The sequence below is a fragment of the Juglans regia genome, chromosome 8 (assembly GCF_001411555.2).
Source record: "Juglans regia cultivar Chandler chromosome 8, Walnut 2.0, whole genome shotgun sequence".
In the NCBI taxonomy this organism is placed as follows: Eukaryota; Viridiplantae; Streptophyta; class Magnoliopsida; order Fagales; family Juglandaceae; genus Juglans; species Juglans regia.
Window position 1 is genome coordinate 13,965,799 of NC_049908.1, and position 25,222 is coordinate 13,991,020.

The 25,222-nt window shown below is 32.2% G+C and overlaps 1 protein-coding gene across 1 annotated transcript in view; it reads left to right on the top strand.

Moving 5' to 3' along the window:
- Positions 1-8,828: 8,828 nt before the first annotated feature.
- The window catches only part of LOC109018179 ((-)-kolavenyl diphosphate synthase TPS28, chloroplastic-like), a 35,379-nt gene continuing 18,985 nt past the window's right edge, over positions 8,829-25,222 (top strand). The window contains exons 1-10 of the mRNA XM_035693032.1: positions 8,829-8,939; positions 9,418-9,504; positions 9,794-9,879; positions 10,449-10,728; positions 13,173-13,356; positions 13,436-13,650; positions 13,944-14,064; positions 14,561-14,673; positions 14,769-14,995; positions 15,615-15,730. Coding sequence (XP_035548925.1) covers positions 8,861-8,939; positions 9,418-9,504; positions 9,794-9,879; positions 10,449-10,728; positions 13,173-13,356; positions 13,436-13,650; positions 13,944-14,064; positions 14,561-14,673; positions 14,769-14,995; positions 15,615-15,730 — 1,508 coding nt within the window. The 5' untranslated portion in view covers positions 8,829-8,860. The remainder of the gene's footprint in view (positions 8,940-9,417; positions 9,505-9,793; positions 9,880-10,448; positions 10,729-13,172; positions 13,357-13,435; positions 13,651-13,943; positions 14,065-14,560; positions 14,674-14,768; positions 14,996-15,614; positions 15,731-25,222) is intronic.

Below are 25,222 nucleotides of genomic sequence, written 5' to 3' on the forward strand. Positions count from 1 at the left end.
AGTGAAGATCTCAGACTTTCAAGATCTTCGCTCAGAGGAGCATTCACCGGCAACTATTTTCATAGAGTGTGCTTGGGAACCAATCACTGACCATAATGATAAGGGAACAAACAAGATAATTGCTATCATCGACATTGTACCTGAGTTTTATATAGAGCTTGGTGGTGTCATCCGAGATAATGAGGCATATACAATCTCGATCTAGGGTGTACCAGTTAGATTTTCAGTGGACGTAGTCTATGATTTTCTTGGTATATCTTGATTGCCAACTGCATATCCAAACTTGATGCCTAGGAAGTCTACAACTGTGGGTGATGGAGAGATGATTGGGGACAAGGGCACTGATGTAGATGGACTAGCTGGCCTCGTTGATCATGAGGTTGGACAGTTAATTGTTAGTCCAGATGTTCCTCCCTATTATGGAACCAAGAGCATCAAACATGCTAATTTATTTGGATTTTTTGAAAATCATGAACATAATCATCACCAATAACATTGATCATCGGCAGCACAAGACTGAGGTTGGCATGAATTAGACACCTTTATGATACGCATGGTTCATGGGGAGCGTATCAACCCAGCGAGGTATATCGTTGCTAGGATTTGATTAGAGGCAAACTATATTACTACAAATATTTTGCCATTTGGGGTCCTAATCACACTTTTTTGTTGGTGATGGGGTCAAGTCAGATGTTGTTGAGCGTGTTCAGGAGTCGATTAACTCCTCAACCTTGTCACGTAGCACGAGACACTCAAATTTCTGACCTTGTGTTCGGGAGATCATGGCGTATCGGGTGAGGCCTCTATACAGGAGGCATCACGCACTACTATTCGTAAGGAGATTGCAAATATAGTATGTGCAGAGATCCACGCACAGACATTGGAGGTGATTGTAATGTGTACGAAAATCTAGAGTGTCATCTCTGACTTATGTACTAAGATTGCTAGCATCTTTGAGACTAAGGTGACGTTCAGTATTCAATTGACACATCTAGAGGCACACTTAATTGGAGTCGAGGATGTAGTAAAAGACTTGGGTGTAATAGTATTGTATATCTTTTGCATATTTTTAGTTTTTTGTATGGACACTTCATGTTTTGTAAAACTTATTTAATTATGAATCCTCTTTTTCTTTAATTATGAATTGGATTCTACACATTCCTTTGTTTGAATGGCCATTAGTACCGATTGACTGAAATACAATGCGTTCGGACCAAAATCGCATTAGCTCGAACACTAAAATAATATCGTTTGAATGGTATGTCAATTTCCTGCTAACTTTAATAACTTATCCTGACAATTTTTCAATCGAATGTAATTGATATTTGTTCGACTGGTTATTTCTTTTCTGAGCGAACGACTTAGTACATGTTCGAACGATCATTTTATCAAGGGCAAAATTATTCATCTTTAAATATCTCATTCGAACGTAATATTTTTTGTTTAAATGGGCAGCGACTTTCACCAGTGTTTAGAGACCAAATAAATTTAAATTTCACCTTAAAAATTATTGTGTGAGATGAATTTTAATTCATCCCAAAAAAATTTGTCTAAAAAATTTTTTGTTTGTTGTGGTGTGTCATTATGACGTAAGCCGTAAAAATTATGTGGCTGCAGATTTTGAGAAAAATTTTTCAAGAATTTCTGGCAATTACCAATTCTGACAAATTTGACAAAGAAGTCTGCCGTCTTTTTGTCACTTTGTCAATCACTTTCCACAGGATATTTTGTCCTCGATGCCGGTATCTTTAACAATATCTTATAATGTGTCGGTGAATGGTATTGAAATATCTTATAAATATAAATAAAATGGTTAAAATTATAATGTTTTATTAAATTTAAAAAATAAAAAATTATAAAATTATAAAATAATTTTAACGTGTTGTATAAAATTATATCTATTTTATAAAAAATTTTTTTATACCGTCGATAGCACTTCTAATGCAAAAAGTAATTCCAAAATATAATCCAAATGACTTATCATGCAAAAAGTAATTCCAAAATATAACACCATTGACTTATCAAGAGAACGACATGATTTGTAGCTGTATAATATACGTGCTAGTGTTATTTGCATCGCTATCATTTGATCTTGTAGGTGTGATCTGGTCATTGGGGGCTAAAGATCACAAGCGACCAAACTCTCCCTTGAGATGCTGCCCTATATCCAAACCCGGGACTGATCAAGGTATATAAGATCAGAGTAATACTATACAAGTTTTCATTCTCTACATATCATTTTTTTTTTAATTTTTAAATTTTTAAATTTTTTTTTTAATTTATTCTTTTTAAACTAATTTAATTTTTCTGTTCATTATTTATATATTAAATATTTGATTAAAAAAATAAAAAAAAATATGATATGTGAAAGTTGTGTAAATATTAAAAAATTGTGTAAATGTTTTTATAAGATCACGGGAGTTCTATTTAGCAGCCCTACAACACAGAGCTACTGTAGAAAACAAAAAGTGTGTGATGTAGGGCTAGCTGTTGAATAGAAATTTTTGAGAAGTTTAGGTGGACTAAAAAAATAATTTCTTTTGGGACTCTTATGTTTAGAGAATTAGTATTATAGTTTCAAAGAGATTTCATAAAAATAAATTTATAAATTAAAGAGATTTTTTATTATATGTTGAATCTATTTTATAATAAAAATAAATTTTTAATCTGAAGTATCATATCAAGTCACATCATTTATGAATTTAATTTTATAAAGAAAAATGCTATTTATATTTAAGAAAAACTTACAATATTTCTCTACATGTGATCAGTTTTTAATATGCTGGAAATTATGAAATTTAAAATTTAAAATTTGAATTTAAAAAAAATGGATAAAATGAATCTTGTAAGTAAAAATATAAATAAAATTATAAGTATATGTAACATTACTCTTTTCTAAAATCAATATCATGTGACTAAAATATTTATCTTGTATTTATAAGAAATGCATTTATATAATTAAACCAATTATCATGTCTCCAAAACTCAGATGGGTTTCAACATGGTAGAGGTTGTAGAGGATAACACGGATAGGGAAGCAGATGATCTCAAGGTGATTTGAACGTACAATGTTTTTTTTCAACCATACTTTTAACTTTTTTTAATAATAATACTAGGGACAATTTTTAAATACACAAGTTTTTATAAAAAAAAAATGGATCCCTCCGTAAAAGAAAAAAAAAATGAATTTTCATATTTTTTCATAGTGAGATTACACACAATATATTGTATAACAATATTATAAAATGATATTATTTTTATAAGATATTTTATAAAAATACATTTCTTTTAAAATATAATTATATAAAGTGTATAAAAGTTATTGTGTACATCATTTTCCTTTATGCACGGGCCTGCTCATAAGATAACTCGCATATTAAACACATTACCAGTCAAGAGTCAAATAAAAGTTTTTACACTAGTGGCCAAAACTTAGTGAATATGTTTCTCTAAACACACTGCTATCTGAGGACAAACATACTTTCAAGTCATCAAGTTAGTACTGAAATAATCACAATATTGAACTTAAGTTTTGGTTACCGGGTAATACCCGATCTGAATTATTTCAAAACTGAATTGAAACATTTCTATTTCCAACCCATTTCATTTTGGGTTGGTCGGATGAGAAAAGTAGAGTCGGATTGGGTAAATAGTTTTAGCGCTATATATGTTTGTCTCCAATTTTCTCCTTGCAAGTTATACATAATGAAAAGAGACACAAGGATTTTTTTATTAGATGTCACTACTACAACCTAGGGTTTTTGAGACGAAAATTTTCATCTAAAAAAACTACGATATTGTCTCAAAACTCTTTATGGGATGAAAAAAAATCTTCCAAAGGTCGTTCCAATATCATTATCCCAAAATTTTTTTTGGGATGAAAATTTAAATTTTGTCCCAAAAAATAATTTTGGAGACGAAATTGAACAAAACCGTTCGATAGCATTCTAGCAAAAACTTTTTTTGGACGATTAAATTTTATCCAAGATATACGGTCAATTGATAAAATCATTACATTTGACCGTGAAGTTTTTTCGAACATATTAAGTTGAGTGGTCGATTGAAATAAATTCGTTCAAATGCATTGACATGGAAAAATGTTTGAACGTTAAATTTAGTGGTTGAAACACAACTATGTTCAAATATATTACGTTGAATGTTTGATTGGATTATAATATGTTCGAATGATTTATTAGGAGATGACGTTCGAACATGGAATATAGTCTTCAAAAGTAGATGTATTGTTTGAATTTCGCTCATACATAAAAGTTATAAATAAAATCGTTTGAATGATAAGTCAATTTCCAGCTAACCTTAATAACTTACCTTGACAATTTTTCAAATGAATGTAATTGATATTTATTTGATTGGTAGGGGTGTAAATTCAAACCGGAAAACCGGTCCGGACCGGACCCGTTTTACCGGTCTTGAACCGGTCCAGTCCGGGACCGGTTCTTAAAATGTGAAAACAGGCCAATTCCGGTTCAGGGATTTTTTGGACCGGACCGGATTGAACCAGACCAGTTGATAAAAAAAATAAAAAAAAAAATATTTTTATATATAAGTTTTATAGAAAATATTATATATATAAAAATTTATAACTAATACTAATATTAAATATATAATTTATAACTAATAGTAATATATAATTTATAATTATACCAATAGGCTTAAAAAAATTGAAAAATCAGATCGGACCAGATCGGAAACCTGAAAAATCGAAAGTACCGGTTTAAAAGGATAACCGGTACGTAATCGGTTTTGAAAAATATAAAACCGGTACATACCGATTCGATCTTAGATTTTATCCAAAACTAAACCGGACCGGACCGATTACACTCCTATAGATTGGTTATTTCTTTCCTGAGTGAACGGTTTAGTCTGGCAGCAGATTTTGAGAAAACTTTTTCTAGAATTTCTGGCAATTACCAATTCTGGCAATTATTTTGACAAAAACGTTTGGGTTTTTTCCTCACTTTGTCTCTATAACTTTCCACCTAAGAATATTTTGTCCTATTCGAATGGTTAGCAACTTTGTCGGTCGGTGTTTAGAGACGAATTAAATTTAAATTTCGTACTTAAAAAATTATTTTGTGAGATGAATTTTAATGAAAAAATCTTCTTATAAATGAATTTACATACTAAACTGTACATCAATATTGATATATAAAATGAGAATATTTTTATAAAATAATATTATTTTTATAAAATATTTTATAAAAATACCTTTTATTTAAAATATAATTATATAAAAAATATAAAAAATATTGTGTATCATTTTCCTTTATGCACGGGCCTGCTCACAAGCTAACTCGCATATTAAACACATCACCAGTCAAGAGTCAAATAAAAGTTTTTACACTAGTGGCCAATAACTTAGTGAATATGTTTCTCTAAACGCACTGCTGTCCAAGGACAAACATGCTTTCAAGTCATCAGGTTAGTACTGAAACAATCATAATATTGAACTTACGTTTTGGTTATTGGGTAATACCCGATCTGAATTATTTCGAAACTGAATTGAAACATTTCCATTTCCAACCCATTTCATTTTGGGTTGGTCGGATGAGAAAAGTCGAGTCGGATTGGGTAAATAGTTTTAACGCTATATATGTTTGTCTCCAATTTTCTCCTTGCAAGTTATACATAATGAAAAGAGACACAAGGTTTTTTTTATTAGATGTCACTACTACAACCTAGGGTTTTTGAGATGAAAATTTTCATCTAAAAAAACTACCATATTGTCTCAAAACTCTTTATGGGAAGATAAAAAATCATCCCAAGGTCATCCCAATATCATTATCCCAAAATGTTTTTTGGGATGAAAATTTAAATTTTATCCTAAAAAATGATTTTGGAGACGAAATTGAACAAAACCGTTCTATAGCATTCCAACAAAAAAATTTTTTGGACGATTAAATTTCATCCAAGATATAAAGTCAATTGATAATATCATTACATTCGACCGTGAAGTTTTTTCGAACGCATTGGGTTGAGTGGTCGATCGAAATAAATTTGTTCAAACGCATTGACATGGAAACACGTTCGAACGTTAAATTTAGTAGTCGAAACACAGCTATGTTCGAACATATTATGTTGAATGTTTGATTGGATTATGATATGTTTGAATGATTTACTAGGAAATGACGTTCGAACATGGAATATAGTCTTCGAAAGTAGATGTATTGTTTGACGTCGTCAGAAAGCATTTGAACATTTATTATGCTCGAACGGTATCCAATTGACGTTCAAACGCCGATTATGGATTACATTTGAATATTCTTTGCGATTGTTCGAATGGTTTGACTAATTGTGTTCGAACGGTTGTTCCTCGTTCGAACAGTAAGAATTTGATTTTACCCAATAATGAAAAACTAAATACACATACATGATATCTTAAAAAATACATTACAATTTTTTCAATAAACATAAACGTAGTCTCATAAGTATGAACAAAATAAATAAAACAGTAGTGTTCATGATACATAAAGAGTTGTAAATTATGTATAATGTAAGTTAGTTGCATTGAAGTCTGAATTGTTGCATAAGCATATGTATTTGGAGTTGCATTTCTCTCATGAACTCCTCTTATTGATGTTCTTGTTGATTCAATAGCATTTACATGTTTGTTTGTTACTTCATTTGAGCCTCTAACTCATACTGCCTTGTCGTCATTTCATCGATGTCATACCTTGCTATCTCTAATGATCTAAAAGTGTTGGAGGCATTGTTGGACAATGAGGGCAAACTAGAAGGCTCAACATAACAATAGAAACCCCTCAAAATATCATAAATGTGGTGGACCCAGAATTTTTATAAAAATGTCAACATCACTTGTTTAGAAATTTTGATCAGACGCAAATTTAGTATGTACGGCAACTATTTTTTCCTACACATAAGAGAAAGATTTAATATTGTTACAAATATTCAAATATGTTTAATTAAAAAAGATAATATTACTTATATAATTTTTACAGGTATCAGGATGAGTCCATTCTCTATTACGATCGGTATATGATACATCATATAATTTTATTAGATCGTAATTAGATATTTTACTTTTAATACAAGACATATATTTTATAGAAATAAAGTCATTAAAATATGACAAAAAATAAACTTGAACAATCAAATATATAAAAAAACATTATCAATTTTTATAGAGACGATGAAAAGATTTTGAGCTTGTATGAAGATGAATTTTTAAATTTGATCTATTTATTTTATTTATAAAATTTCGCTCATACACAAAAATTGTAAATAAAATCGTTTGAATGGTAAGTCAATTTCTAGCTAACTTTAATAACTTACCCTGATAATTATTCAATTGAATGTAACTGATATTCGTTTGATTGGTTATTCTTTTCTGAGCGAACGGCTTAATACATGGTCGAATGAACATTTTATTGAGGACAAAATTATTCGTTTCTAAATATCTCGTTAGAATGTAATATTTCTTGTTCAAATGGTTAGCGACTTTCGTCACTGTCATGTAGAGATGAATTAAATTTAAATTTCTCCCTTAAAATTATTCTGTGAGATGAGTTTTAATTGGTCTAAAAAAAATTGGTCTAAAAATATTTTTTCAAGAATGTCTGACAATTACCAATTCAGGCAATTAATTTGACAAAGATGTTTGCCGTTTTTTCCGCACTTTGACTATAACTTTCCACCTAAGAATATTTTGTCCTATTCGAATGGTTAGCGACTTTGTCGGTCTATGTTTAGAGACGAATTAAATTTAAATTTTGTACTTAAAAATTATTTTGTGAGATGAATTTTAAGTTTAGTTTAGATGTTGGGATGAGTTAAATTTTTTTTTTATGAATAATAATAAATTAAGGTTATTGAATAAGTTTGATGAAATCTATTTAAAATAAATTTAAAATAAATTTAAATATTAAAATAAATTTAAATATGTTTATAAAAAATTATAAAAAGGAATTAATTTTATTATTATTTTATACTGTTTACCTGACCATAAAAACGAAACTTTTTTCTTCTGGCGCCAAACACAATTGAGAGTGAGAGTCAATGGGTCAATGGTCCCCCAAATTAAGAAGAGAGAGAAATAGAGAGAGATGGTCGGGCAAATAAACAGAAAAGGAGAGAGAAATTGAGAGTGTTAGTGGATCTCATAATTAAAAAAAAAAATATAAATAAAAATTATTATTAAAAAAATTCATTTTATATATATATATATATATGATGTGATATCATTTAAACTAAGTATCTTTTCAAATAAGTATTAGAAATAATTAATTAAAAGTAGTTATACGGTAAGTATAAAATATATATTGTTATAATGACTTCTATTTAATATTATTTCAAAAAGAAAGAGAGAGAAAAATAGAGAGAGTGTCTGTGGATTTGATTATTTTTGGAGATAAATAGAGAAAATGTCAACGTAATCTAAGTGGAAGTAGTTTAATGTGAGTAAATGAATTTACATACTAAACTTTACTTTAAGGCTTTTGAAATAGTAAGAATTGAGACGGAAATAATTTTTATAAGATAAAAATTCTTTTTATACTCTTAAAATTGAAAATAAAAAAAATCACATCACAAAAATATTCGTCTAAAAAAACTTTTTTTTTTTTTGTCGCAGTTTGTCATTAGTCTGGCAGCAGATTTTGAGAAAACTTTTTCTAGAATTTCTGGCAATTACCAATTCTGGCAATTATTTTGACAAAGACGTTTGGGGTTTTTTCCTCACTTTGTCTATAACTTTCCCAAGATCGTTATCTTGTGAACTCATTTCCATCCGCTTATTCCTTTCCTAGTCTCCTCTGAAATGCTCCCACTTTCGCTAAACCTTACTCTCCAGTCTCACTCTCCACATCTGGTATGCCTGAAGATCATGTCCTCGCATTCAAACCTTTTCCATCTCTCTCCTGCAATTTCCTGCATCCTACCACGATCTTGCTTGTCCTTCAAGTGTAAGTTCTTCACCTTCGCAAATCATATAAAGTCTATAATTTTACTTGTTTTTGAGCGTTGCTTCCATACCCATCTAAGAATATTTTATGAATACCCTGCTCAAGTCTTTCATGTAAGAATATTATAAGTTATAAGTTATAAATATTTTAACTTTAGAATTTTTTTTTATAAGTTACTATTCACTATTCTATACTCCATACTCTATAAAAAAACTCACATCTTATGAAAAAAAAATTAAAGATATAGAGTATAAAAATAAATAGTGACTAATGCATATACTTTCACTTATATAAAATCATGTCGATTTTTTAATTTAATTTTGTAGATTTTTTTTTTTTTTTTTTACCGGTAGTACTTATCATACAAAAAGTAATTCCAAAATATAATAGCATTCACTTATCAAGAGGACTACATGATTTGTAGCTGTATAGATAATATACCTGCTAGTGTTATTTGCATCGCTATCATATTTTGTAGGTGTCTGGTCATTGGGGGCTAAAGATCACAAGCGACCAAACTCTCCGTTGAGATGCTGCCCTATATCCAAACCCGGGACTGGTCAAGGTATATACGAGCACGGGACGCCGTACTAGAATGAATCTATACCATGCACACGTACAGCTGTTGTAGAAAAAATAAAAATAAATTTACAAATTAACGAAATTTTTTATTATACATTAGATCTACTTTATAATAAAAATAAATTTTTAATCGGATGTATCATATGATCAAGTCACATCATTTATGAATTTGATTTTGTAAAATCAAAGTGTGACTAAAATATTTCTCTTCTATTTATATGAAATGCATTTATATAGTTAAACCAATTATATATAATATCTCCAAAACTCAGATGGGTTTCAACATGAAGATCTGCCGGTCATAAAGTGGCGTGAGGTTGTAGAGGGTCACACGGATAGGGAAGCAGATGATGTCAAGGTGATTTGAACAAATTTTTTTTTTTTTCTTTTTCAACCGTACATTTAACTTTTTTTTAATGATAATGCTATGGTCAATTTTTAAATACACAAGTTTTTATAAGAAAAAATTGGATCCCACCATAAGAAAGTAAATTTTCAGACTTGTACAAGTTGTGTGAAATGATCACCATTTATCCAAAAAAAACTTAAGCGGATATTGAAGAGAGATATATTTTATTATTTATTTTATATTTTAACAAATAAAACTTGTATAATGTATATATCATTAATTTTTTAAAATAGTTTCATAATGTTTCATATCGGTATTCGAAGTATGTAGTTATGATTTTAATGTGACATGTATGTTTTACTGGTAGTATTTTTAAAAAAATAGTAATGCTAGATATAAATTTTAAATAAACAAATATAGTATAAACTCTTAGTAAAAAATAGAGTCTCACTAAAAAAGAATAGGTTTATTATTATTATTATTATTATTTTATGTTGAATCTAATTATTTTATAAAGGAAGTGGGAGAGATTTGTACGTTCATTGATCAAATCATATACGTGCATGATGTACGTACAGGAACGCGTAGACTCCATCAAACGGATGTTGTCGTCGATGAATGATGGAGAAATCAGCATTTCGGCTTATGACACAGCCTGGGTTGCCCTTGTACAAGATGTCAATGGAAGTGGCCTTCCTCAGTTCCCATCTACCCTTCGCTGGATTGCCAACAATCAGCTTCCCGATGGTTCATGGGGCGATGGTGAAATCTTCCTCGCTTATGATCGGATACTCAACACTTTAGCCTGCGTTATTGCCTTAAAATCATGGAATATTCTTCCTGAAAAGTACAAAAAAGGTATTAATTATCAGGCTTTTTTTTTTTTTTGAGAAATAAAATGAGTAATTCAACATGTAAAATATTTAATTAAATAAAATAAAGTATAGATTCAAATTTTAAATATTGGATTTTGCTTTGATACCACGTGAAATCATCATCTATCTCAAAAGTTTAAATTGATAAAAAAAGATTGATTTTATTATATATATATATATATATATAAATACTAAATAAGAGCTTATGTGCAAGGCACATATTCCTTGTTGAAAATGCTACTGTATTTTTTATATGGAAAATATGAATTTTAAGAAACATATCAACTAGAACAACAAATATGATAAATCAGAAAAAATGTAAATTAGAACAACAAAAATGAAAGAAACAGAAAATGTAAAATTATTGAATACATAGCAAATGAAATATTTAGAACTCATTTTATTGAAATCATAATAGAAGATATATTGCTCCACTGGTTATATAACCAATCAGACGTATAAATAAGAATAATAATAATGTTTTTCTTATAAATGAAAAATAAATAATATTATTTTTATTTGTTTCAGAAAAGTACTATTAGATATATAATTCTTATTGGAACGATAAATGTAAAACTAGACTATTCATTTCAAATTTAAAAAGGTATAATTTTTTTTTCATTTATAAGAAAAACTTATTCAATATGGATCTTATAAGAAAACATTTATAAGAAAAAATAATATTTGTTTAAAAAGTATTATTCAATATGATTCATTATTAAGATAAATAATATGAAGACAACTATTATTATGTTTAAACGATATCCTATGGCAATAAAATTTAATTCTTTAAATTTAAAGAAAATATTTTTATTTTTGAACTTAAATATAATATTATTAATTTTCTCAAATATGGAATTGCAATATGGATCTTAGAAAATAAAGCATGGTCTTACTAAAATACTATTTTTGTTACCATAAAAATAAAATAGTGAATATGATAAATAAAAGTCCAATTATAAACTAATGCATAAATTGGAATCTAAAAATATTAATTGAATTTTTTAAAATTAAAATATTATTAGTCCAATAACTATGATTTTTTTTATGAATTATTTTGAAAAATAATATGACTATAATTGTAAAGTTTTTTCAAATAATTTTATATACGAAAAATACCATTATATATTTTTAAATCTAAGAAGAAATATAAAAAAAAAAATCCTAAGCTGTTAATTTGTTCCACAAAAGTTCAATAAACCAAAATATTTAATTTAGATTATTTTTAAGTTCATTATAAATATTATTTTTTATTCTAACTAATAATAGAATAACAAAAAACTTAATCATATTTTTAATGATGAATTAGAGGACCAAAACGTAATTGTGCAAGAAAAACTCTGCTTATCATCCTCACACACCACACATCACACACCACTTTATTTTTATTTATTTTAATTTTAATTTTTTTTATTCTTCTTAAACTAATTGAATTCTTCTAGTCATTATCTGCACACCACATATTTGATAAGAGGAAAAAATAATAAAAAAATAAAAATATATGTGGTGTGTGGGGACGATTAGAATAAAATAAAATTTAATTGTATTTTTAATAATGAATTATAGGACAAAAATGTAATTGTACAAATGAGGGCAAAAACGTAATTGCCTAAATGGGATAATGCGAACTCAAACAAAATCTACTCTTCATGCGACTATAACCTCTTTTATTCTAGAGTATACATATATATATATATATATATATATATATATATATATTATATAGGGTTGTAAAATTCTTGGTCAGGATCGAACCGGACTGAAAACTTGTTTGGTCAATTTCGATCCTCTATTTGTGGGACCGAATGGGTTTTGGTCCAGTCTCGGGATGGGATTTTTTCACCCAAGACAGGACCGGACCAACAGAACTACAAATATATATTTTTAAATATTTTCTTTTATAAATTATATATATTATTTTATATAGTAGTTATATAAGTGAATTATGTAATTTTCATCTAACTTATGACTATTGACAATATAAACTGTTAAATATATAATTATTAATTAACTAATATATAATTATCAGTTTTGATAATTTGAACAACTTCTTTTAGGTTATTTTTAAGTAAAAAAATGTCTAAATAAAGTTAAATAGTTGTATCATTCAAAATTATAAACTTTGTAAGCTTTGTTTTTATACTAATAGGCTGAAAATCCAGATTGCTGGATTTTTTTGCATGCTTTAAGAATAATAGAGTTTTTTGTATGATTGGGCCTCCATTTGAAATTAGCCTGATCGATATGGGTGGATCGGACCAATAACTAACGGTCTGGTTCACTAGGGTGATATTCCAGTCTGGTCTAGTTCGAGAAAATGATGTTTCGGTCCATCTTCCCTGGACCGAACCGATTTACTTCCCAATATATATATATATATATATATATATATATATATATTATAACGTGGGGTTGCCATTGTAATAGGAATTTCATTTTTGAATGAAAATATGTCAAAGCTTGAATCCGAGAATGATGAGCACATGCCAATTGGCTTTGAAGTTGCTTTTCCTTCGCTTGTGGAAATTGCTCGAAGTTTAAACATTGAAGTACCGTACGATTCTCCTGTCTTTCAAGATATATATGCAAAGAGAAATGTAAAGATCGAAAGGTAGATTCAGTTCCTTGCCCAAACTACACTCAAACATTCGAAAAAGGTCGACATTCCTGATTATTGTCTTTTGCGATAGGATACCAAGGGAAATCTTGCACAAAGTGCCCACAACTCTGCTCTATAGCTTGGAAGGGATGCCAGACCTAGACTGGGAAAAGCTTCTTAAACTAAAGTGCCAGCATGGGTCCTTCTTGTTCTCACCTTCCTCCACTGCCTTTGCAGTCATGCAGACCCAAGACCTAAATTGTTTGAACTACTTAAAAAGGGTGGTCCAGAGGTTTAATGGTGGAGGTAAAGACTGTCTTTTCAACAATTAATAAAAGTAAACTTATAAATGACATGATTTCATATGATATGGTAGATCTATTACGAAAGTAGATTTATAATTTAACGTATTACACCAAACCAAATCAATTTATGAGTTTATTTTTATAAAATATCTTTATAGCTAAAGCATTTTTCATGATTACATATTGATATTATAGAAACTTCTTCAATTGTCTTTCTCTTGTAATAATTGATTTTTTTTTTTATTCGAATACGTTATTGCTTTCCGGTTTTTCTAAGCTTCATTCTGCCTTTAGTCCCCAACGTGTATCCGGTGGACTTGTTTGAACACATTTGGGCAGTGGATCGGCTGAAGCGGCTAGGAATTTCCAGATACTTTCAGCTAGAGATCAAGGAATGTATAAATTATGTTTCCAGGTATATATATATATATATTGAAAAGAATTTTCAAGATATTGATTTCAAAATAGCCAGATTTTCTTCAAAAGGACCCAAACCAATGAGTCTTACGAAGAATTGGTATCCAAGACCCACTCCTCCTGATTTACAGTTTGAAGAAAAAGTTTTCCAGAACCAATCTTCTTACTCTGCTGATAAAGTTTATGAATGGAATATTGATGGGTTATCTGAACAAGAAATCCTCAATACCATGAGTAAAATGTCTTTAGTGGCAAATGCTTATATGAATAACAATATCAGACAACCTGATGTTATTATGTTTTTAACTCAAGGTTTTACTGGTATTTTGAGACATTGGTGGAATAAACACCTAACCAATGACACTAAATATATATATATATATATATATATATATATATATATATATATATAATTTGACCCATGCCACTACATGAGTATTTTATAATTAGTTATCAACTCAGATAAAAATATCTATTAATTTTCAAATTTTCAGATATTGGACACATAAAGGGATATGCTGGGCGAGAAATTCAGACGTTTATGACATTGATGACTCGGCCATGGGATTTAGGTTACTTAGATTGCATGGCCACGAGGTTTCCGCTGGTACTACGGCCGTTCCAATATATATAGGGATCAATATGATCGATGTTTTCAATATAATTAGCATTAATTATGTTTTTTTGACATGATCATGACAGATGTGTTCCAGCATTTTGAGAAAGGTGGGGAGTTCTTCTGCATTGGCGGGCAGTCTACACAGGCTGTGACAGGAATGTTTAACCTGTATAGGGCATCTCAGGTGCTCTTTCCAGGAGAGAAGATCCTTGAGGATGCAAAGCAATTCTCATCCAACTACTTGAGAAAAAGACAAGCTGCTAATCAGCTCTTTGACAAATGGATCATTATGAAGGACTTATCTGGCGAGGTATATAATATGATCCGTCGATCCGTCTGATTTCATAAATTGATGTTTATTTTATATTCATTAACAAAATGGCAAAAAGTAATTACTTGGCTGCTTGATAGTCATGTCAAAAGGCTACTAGCACTTAGAAATAAAGAAGTGGATTCGGAAATGAGATTTGTGAGTTAAAATTTGTGAATATATAATAGTGAACAGTAGTGAGATAATCTCAACTCACATCTCAATCCAAACCGGCTCTTATTGCTGTGTATTAAGATTTCTTCAAGTTCATTGGCGAACCCAAGTTGGCCTTAACGAGGGGCCAAGATTTTTTGAAATTTCAAAATGCCCCTAAATTTTATTAATAATTCTATAAATATAGAGAATCCCCTCTTAAAAAAATTTATAATCTTCACATGCTCTATAAAATTCTCTAAAATACGTAGGTTAGATACAGAGAACTTCATAAAGTAAGCCCAACAATATTTAATATTATTCATAAAACATATATGCGGTGACATCATTAAATATCTCTTCTACAGTAATTTAGGAATAATTTTTTCCAAGATTCAAACCTATGAAAATCCAATATCTGTTGATGATGTAGCGCGCAGTTAATGATAATAGCGATATAAAACAGGTAGGGTATGCACTGCAATTCCCATGGTATGCAAGCTTACCCCGCGTGGAGACAAGATTCTACTTAGAACAGTATGGTGGCCAAGATGATGTCTGGATTGGCAAAACCCTTTACAGGTACTTCTGTCTCTCGATATATGTAAGGTTTTTTGAAAATCCAGTTCAAATTAAACTATCTTAATAATTAATTTTAAAAATTAGAAAATAAGCAAATAAATTTAAATATATTTAGAAACCCATAAAAACTAAAATGTGCTTATTGTTTTATTAAGAATAATATACAAAGAACCCTTGGGAGCGGAATGGGTGTCATAGGCTGGTGGTCGTAGGTAGAGGGAGAGGTTCTCCACCCTCGCAGGTTGGGTTGTTGCCACCCTGCGATGGTTCTGAAAACCACAAGAGGTGGTAGCGGCACACATTGCAGGCCACCTCCAAACCAACGTAGGGCGGCTTGTTGGCCACCCGCTTTTGGGAAGGGCATCACTCTTAGGGGATTTTTTAAAACAAATTAATTTTTCGTGGTTTTCAAAATATATTATTTATTTTAAACATTAGCTTAACTAAAAGTACTGAGAGGTATTAAGATATAATATTATTTAAACTAAACTTTACTTTATAAAATAATATTCTTTTATCATTAATAAAATTATGAACTCTTGTTTAATATTTTTGAGAGAATAAAACCATCTAATTAATTAGAGCTTTTAGTATAATTTAAATCTCATAATATTTTAAATAACTAAAATCACATTGATAAAGTTATTTTCTACAATTATAATATTTTTGGAGCTCTTAAAAAATATTATAATTGTTTTACTTAATATCAGACTTGGTTCAATAACACTAGAAATACCCATATAAATATTTTCAGAACATTTAAAATATTTGAGGGCTTTAAAATACTGGGCTTACTATAAGAGTCAACTACTAACATTAAAAACACGCATTTGAGGTTCGACACGTAAAACGAAACTCGCAGTCGTTAGAGGGAAGGGGTGGACTATTACATTCTCTCCTCCTTGTAATAAATTCCGTTCTTAGAATTTTCTTACGTCAGAAAGAATGAGCGGAGTATTACATTCTCCCCTCCTTAAAATAAATTTCGTCCTCTAAATTTCCTTAGCGTTCTAGGAATTCACGCAATGTCCTAAGAATTTGTTTACCCTTACTATGGACCCGTTTATACTAGTCCTCGCATTGTCTTCACGCGTCTCCGCGCGCGTTCAGCATCTCAGTCAGTTCTTGTATAGAATTTTGCCCTCACATTTTGTCACTCCTCCGTCGACATGCTTAAAGTCAGTTCGAAATACTTGAGCCTATCCATCATGTAGCGCTCATACCTTCTACACTAAGATTCTTGCCAGCAAGGCTTCAAGTCGTCATCTCATCTTCCATCTCGATCCTTGCTTAGCTCACGATCGTTCATGCATTACCTAACTATCGCAGTCCATCTAGCATTTCTAGTCTATTCCTCTCATAACATGAGACTATTTCTATACATTCCTAACATCTCATTATTCATCCCTCCTCTTCTAGCTACGTTCATTCTCTATTACTTCCTTCATGACATGCACTTAACATGACCTTTCCTAGTAGGTGCCATTTTGACATGCATGCAGTGTTTATGTCATACTTATAAAATGCTATAACAGTCAAAGGAAAAATACTTTCTTATATTTATTGTAGGACTAGACATGCCTTGGGAAGACATTAGTCTAGATTTTTCCTTCACTTGCAATTCTCTTCTCAAAAGGTTTCTTTCTCTGGAATTTTTTTTTTTTTGTCTTTTATTTTGGAAAGAATTTTATAAAGTCTAGCATAACCTGGGTCTTGCTTTGATACCACTATGTAACGTCTGCCCTTGTGGTGGGACCTTTAGAAAATGATTTTAAAAAAAGAGACGGGAATTACCGTTCATTTTAAAATAACTTTTTGTTCCATGTCAGGATACAAAAGACTCCATGTTTCTAAAATAAACCGTGTTTCTTAATTTAAAGGGTTACAACGAAAAACATTAAACTTTATAAGTTAAAGTCTTTCATACAAAATGTTATGCCTAGGCTTCCGTGCTCTTTCCTTTGGGCTGTGTCCGTTCTGATGCTTTCTGCTCAGTTAGTTCTTGTGGGGGGAGGGGCATACATAAAAACTAAAATGAGTCGAATACTTAATAAGCATTACTTCATACAGTTAAAATATACTAACATAGGTTTTCAGTCATGCATTTATCACTCCATACATACTATACGTACATGAGACATACATCAATTTTGAAAACATCGCTAGGCGGGATTTTTCTTAACAAAGGTTTTCTTTTTGTAAAACATTTCTCCCGTCAGTGCTTTCATTTCTTAAAGAGTTCAGTGCATTCATATATTCTTTCTTAGCACTTTTCTTTGGCCGGTACACACTGTTACGTCCCGTGTGTTCGGGTTAGCATCTTCCTTTGGACTTGGATTCTGCCGGTAGCCATGAGTTGAGAACCCCTTTCAGTCAGGGGGTAGCACTGGGTGCACTACTAGTACTAGTTAACCAACATTGCAATTTGCCCATTCCTTTGGTACCCTTTCATTCAGTCACAGCCGTTACGTATTTTCATACATTGAAACATTCATTTATTCAGTCATTTTTTTCTTCCATTCATTTCAGACATTTCTTTTCAGTCATTTTCATTTAATAGTTCATTCATGGAAAAACGCCATTTAAAAGTATGAGTTTAAACATCATCTTTATGGCATCTATAAAGCATCAATTCATGGGGACATTTTAAAACATTTTCTTCGCGTCATTTAAAGCATAAGGCATGAGCCTCATATCTCATTTCATGAAAATACATACAATAAATACTGCGTATAATCATCCATTCACATGCATACAATTAATATTTTGGGGTGCATAAGAAGGGGCTACCAAGAAGGACCATACATATGTATACTTTTAAACACTTAGCATGCTTTTCATAAAATATAATTTCCTTTCATTTCGTAAAGCATCATAAATAGAAACATTTATTTTTCATTTTCATATCTTTTAGAAAATTCTATAGGAGTATGAACATAATACTTACCTGGACTCTAAACCATACTCATTTCATGCAGTCCATTCATGTGTGTGTCAAATGTCAACCTATATGCATACACATAATCTTACTGCCATTCTCTATCTAGTGCATAAGCAACTAAACTTAGAAGACATAAACTACACTTCACTTGGACTTTTCCTCACTATGACACACTCTACTTATATCCGGTCTTCTATGTTTTTCTTTATCACGTTTTCTCTTTCTGTGTCCTCCTTGAGGTTACCTTTTCTAAACTCAGCGTCCTACTTCGAGGTCATGTCCTTTGAAGTGAGCCTCCATGATTCACCTTAGGGTTAAAACACTAAGACCTTCCTCTTATTTTTCTTATTAACCTCATCCCGATGCATGACTCACTAAGACCTTCATCTTATTTTTCTTATTAACCTCATCCTGATGCATGACTCAAACCGACTAAGTCATGCGTCCCAATCCTAGACAATACATACGTCACTTCCTACATTCGAGCTTATGCTTCCTCATCGTCATCATCATTCTTATCCATGCATATCACACGACTTTAAGCCAACTCTGAGGCTCAAACATCGTATATCTATGCTTAGGATAGATTACCCATTATGTATGGTAAATTTGTCCGGCACATATGTCCCACCAGATTACACATGTACCCTACCTCCTTATCACTTAATATCAACATATAACACGTTGATCACCTGCTTGTGTAAACAAGCCCATACTCTGATACCAACCTTCTCTTAACCCGACCAACATGACTCTTCATGCTTTCATCCCAACACTTGACACGACATGACACTATTCATAGTTATACCTCCTGCCATGTCACGTACCTCAAGACTACTCTCAAGCTACACTGTGACCTTGTCACTTCACCTGACATCTCACTACGTCACTTCTACTTCAACTGTGACGCCCCCAAATTCCGCTTGGGATCGAACGGACATTTGAAGCGTTGAGACATGCAACACAAGGTTACATGCCCCCGTTCATGACATATAAGATGCAATGTTCCTAACATGCATATAGCATTATGCAATATTCGCAGTGGATAATAAAATTTTTCTTTAGCAATACTATGCACCAAATTGAAATATCCCAAATACTTAAAAACATACTTCATACTTAACGACATACTAAACAACTAAGATCACAATAATAGTCCATATGGTTGTGATCAAAAGAGTGCTGGAGATTGAACTCCACAAATACAAGTAGTAATCTGAGGTAACTACTGTATTACCATCTGCGTTGCACCGTCGCTTAGTCGACCGTTTTTAGTTGGTCGATTCCCAGTTCTCCTTCAGATCCTGTAACAAAATTTACCATTCGGGGGAAATGGTAGTTGAGACTACCACAGTGAGATTTGATTACAAATCTTAGCAAGTTAATAGAAAACTTCCACACATGTTAATGATGCATGTATGGCAGTAAAAGCATGAATGCATAATCAAATCATAAGTAATCATAGCATAACTTGACATACAACATAACATAACTGGCATAACTTAAACTGAAACTGAAACTTAGCATGAACGTGACTTGAAACATAACATGGACTTGAAACATAGCATGAACGTGAACTTGAAATATAATATGGACTTGAAACATAACATGAACGTGAACATGCATAATTTGAACATGAACTTGAGCATGACATAACATAAATGTGAATTTGGAACATAATGTAAACGTGAACATAACATAACATGAACTTGAAACATATTCTTGTCTCATGGGATTACCGTGATTGCGTGAACGTAAACTTGAACATAACATAACGTGACATATGACTTAAACGTGAAATGCATGAACTTGGAATCTTATTCAATAGACTTAATCATTAAAGTGACCATATGGGTGCTACACAGGTCCCCTTGAGCCTTGTGTCGCTGCCGATTACCGCATCACATCACAGGTTTCCATACCAGCTGTGAGTGCGTTAATACGTACTCCACAGTTGGATTGGCCCCACGTATTCTACGTGTCACAATTGCTATGTCTCAAGTAGTGTATGCTCCACAGTTGTTGTGGCCCTATGACTTATTTGTTTGTGCCACACTTGTTGTGGACACATGTAATATAAAGTGTGGCTCCATCAGCGTTAGTGCTTGACGCACTCCGGTGACCAGCTAATTAGGTTCCATTCGCAACCTGTTGACTGTACTTCGTCAACCCAGGGAATTTCACACCTATTTAGACACTCTAGGGTGAACAAAGGAGTTCCACTAGGATATTACCCCATCCTAGCGCTTAGGGTCGTGATTGACATGAATAACTTAACTGGCATACATGACATTTCGTAACGTGACGTAACATGAACGTGACATAAAAGACAGAAGTCCTGATGGAGCATAACGTGAAATGAACGTAAGACGATAGACATGACATACTTCAAGACATAATTGTAACAGAGTACATTTCATAACATGGCATACATGTAACATGCAATATTTCGTAACATGACATACCATATAACAGACAACATTTCTTAACATGGCATAACATGTGACAGTGAATATTACGTGACATGAAATACATGTAACAGATGGCATACTTAACTTAACATGACATACTTGCAATGTATAACAATACGTGACAGAATATCTTGTGTAACAGATGAATAATTCATGACAGAATAAATTATGTGTAACAGAAAAATATGTAATGACTTGGCATGGCACATATGATAACATGCATACATACAATTTAGTTCCCTTACTTATCACTCATACACATTAAACTAATAGTAAGTTAAAAGCTAACTTACCTTGATCGTCGCGTCCTATGAGTGTAAAGTGCGAAACACGAAGAACTGTAAGAGTGTATTCTTAAAAGTTAGAAATTAATTACTAACAATTAGAAAAGTGAAGAGGGACAACTTAGAGTAAAATGACCATTTTATCCCTAATTTAAAGATTTCACATCCTAACTCTAAAAATTACCAAAATTTACATTCCTCATGTAAATTTTGTCCTAGACTCAAATAACAACTAAGAAAAAATTTAAAACCAATCACAACTATGGAAAACTCACAATGACCGAAACATACATAGGCCATTTCTCTTGATTTTGGTTGCAATTTCTTCCATCTTCAAAACCTATGATTGAACCAAAATTTTGTAACAAGGATCTTCCTATCCTAAGTTTAAAAATACACTTAAAATATCCATTAAGAAAAGCTAATCATCAACATCAAACTTTTTGTAAAAAGACCCAAACTTTGTAACAAAAAGTAAACCCTTAAATTACAAGTTTTGACCTTAATAAAAACATCTCCAAGAATTCTGAAAAATCAAATCTTACTTCTAACATATTCATAACATCATCCTAAGATCAACCATGCTTTAAATCATCAAATAAAAGCCACCAAAAATCACAAAACAACACTTAGAGTTTTTGGTTTTGAACTTAGTCCAAAACATAAACTTTTCTCTCCACTAATTTTGATCAAATTCTTGATCCATGGCTTATACACATGTGATCTTCAAACTAAAACATCTCATGGTTTAAAAATGTGTCCTAAAGAAGATCCAGCCATTAAATTTAAAATCATATGGCTAAAACTCAAAAAAAAAATGGATCTAACTCAAAAACATCATATCTTAGGCAAAAACTGAAATCCTCTTGCATAGAAAATCATATCTTTAAAACTAAAACTAAATATCTTCGAAATACCATCCTAACATGTATATAAGAGGCTTAGGAGCATCATATAAAAATATCAAAGCCTTTGGAATAAGATTAAACCATGAAATATTCAAACCTTCACAAAACAAAAACTATTTTTCCACTTCCAGTTTTCAAGTTTCTAAATCTAAGAAAATCTATCATCAAAAGCTTTAGTCATGCAACAAAATCTCAATGAAAATTTACAAACACATGCTAAAAATACTGCATAAAATTTTCGGACCAAGATATGTCCATTAGCTTGGTCAAAAATTCCAAAACATATCATACTCTCCACTTTCACACCCAGAATGACCTTGCCATGGTTAAAACTACTTTTGACCAATCAAATGAGCATGGAATGAGACTAATAAGATATCCACGGAAACTAGACTCAAATATAAACAACTGCTATGAAGAAGTCATCATGAGATAATACTAACAAAGGATCGAAAATGGCCACGTAAAGAGATCCATAAATCTACCTGAGAGAGCTCTTTTGGGTTTCTCTCTAAGAACGGGGGAAATAAGTGGTAAAATGGAGAGAAGTATGTCTTGCACGACTTTAGACTTCTGGAGGGGGAAGTTATGGGCTTGAATGACCCTTGATTGGAGGTGGCTATGTGACATAAAGTGGAGAATAGAGAGAGGCAAGGACTACCTGCAGCAGCTGTGAGAGATGGAGGTTGATGGAGTGGATGCTCTGCTATGTGCGGGAGGAAACTTCTCCAAGAAGCTTTGCCAAGGTGGCCAATTTCGTGGGCCTTGGTGGGCCCCAACCTAATGGGCTTCAATTTGGGGTTTAAAGGGGGGTTTGGTTAGGGTTTGAGATGCTATCAAGCCCTAAATCAATTTTTCTTGGCCCAATCAAATTCTCAAGGTTTAAAAGGTTGAATAATGATGTCATAACAAAGATTTGATTAATTAATAGCATGTAAAAGTGATTAAACACAACGCTAGAAATCGGATTAAAAATGGTTTGGAGGCTAACTTTAGGGTTTGGGAAAACCGTTTAGGGTTTTCATTTCAACCAAGCTTTTGGGGTTTCAATTGGATTCCAACCATTTAGGGTTTTGCTAGAGTTGAAACCCTCTTTGGTCTGGCAAAATATAGTAGATCAGATGAAACAGAGCTTTGCTTAGGTGGCATGATCTCACACCTTGACTTCCTTTACAAATCCATCTAATGGTTCCTCATGGTGTCAAGTGTCTAATACTATTCACTATGTGTGGCTAAGATCTTGCCAAGTGTCCAAATAATACTCCTCCAACCTAATTTGGACATTTTACACTGTGATTTTGAAAACACTGCACTGGGTACGCTTATCGAGGTTACTATTCACTCCAAAAAAAATACATAATAAATTTAGTACTGAAAAATTCTAAATATTCTTATTAACCTATAGTGAAAATCTTTTACCGAAATTCAATCCCGAAGTGGCCCTAAAAATAAATTTCACAATTTCCAACAGACGTTTCGTCCAAAATTATGAAAATAGGCTATTGCGCCATAAAATCATAAATATTCCACTGAGTCTAATGGCACAGACCATAATTCATTCTGACACTTCTAACTATCTCAAATAATTAAACTCGTAAATCTAGCAACATAGTGAGTGATAACACTGATTATGATGACAGACTAAAACGTAAGTGATTGGTCGATTCGTAAAAACTTATGGGTTTTTCACGAGATTTCTAAAGTCAATAGAAATTCCACCAATGAATTTCTAGCGGGCTGTTACATCAACTCCCAACTCATCATGAGTACGGTCCCTCACGTACTCCTGTCACATCGTGACATCTCGTCACGTTCCTGGTACGTCGCTCTTACACTACTCCTCGCTCATCAAAAGCACAACTTCTTGTTTAACCATGTCACTTCGTGACATTCCACCGTCATGCTTCTGATGCACTACTCTTACACTACCTGTCACTTCACACTTACTCCCAGCCATAAGTCAACTACACGGTGACATTTGTCACCTTAGATTACAGGCCACATCACAGCTATTTCGGGATACTGTTCCACAATTTTCGACACTACTCATCACGCTCTACTCTCATCAACTACGCAATCATTCTTATCTTCGTGACAAGCCGCACGGTGTATTGCTTCACCTCATGGAGTACACTCTACGTGTACTCCCTTCACACACGCACGCCACATCACCACTACAACATACACGCCATATGGTGCATCACTCCACCACATAGAGTACACTCCACGTGTACTCCCTTCACACTCACTATGCCACACAGAGTAGACTCCACTTGTACTCTTCCCATCCACACAATGCCACGTCACCACTACAACACATACTTCACAACCACACTTCACAGCACAGTCCACAACACACTTCCCAACTATGCCCGATACTTCACGTACATAGTACATCACATTACCACACTACACAATGGACTCCACAAATACTATTAGCACAATCCACAACCTAACCAACCAACTAACATAATATCGAGAATAAATGGAAAGAGAGTTATACCATCAACGGGATAACCCGTGCGTTGCTTGCTGTCCGGGTTGGCCAGTGGCTTCGGAAGCCACTAGCTTGGGTGGCAGCAGTCACTACCATGACCTTACGACGAGACTATCTCGAGGACCGGATCTAAGATTTTGGCTACAAGATCTAGGCTGTGCGAGGGTGGCCGACAAGGTGGGGAGTTCGTGGGTGGAGACTAAGGTCATGTACAGTGGCAGTTAGCCACGTATAGTGGCTGTTTGGGTCATTGAAGATGGCTTCAGGTGTGAATCTATGCATATGAGGGCTGGGTCGTGGTCCTGGGGTGGTGGTTTCATGCTGGTGCTGAGGTGGCACATGTCGAAGACACGGCGGCTCATGGAGGAGTTTAGGCCATGGGTTTCAACAA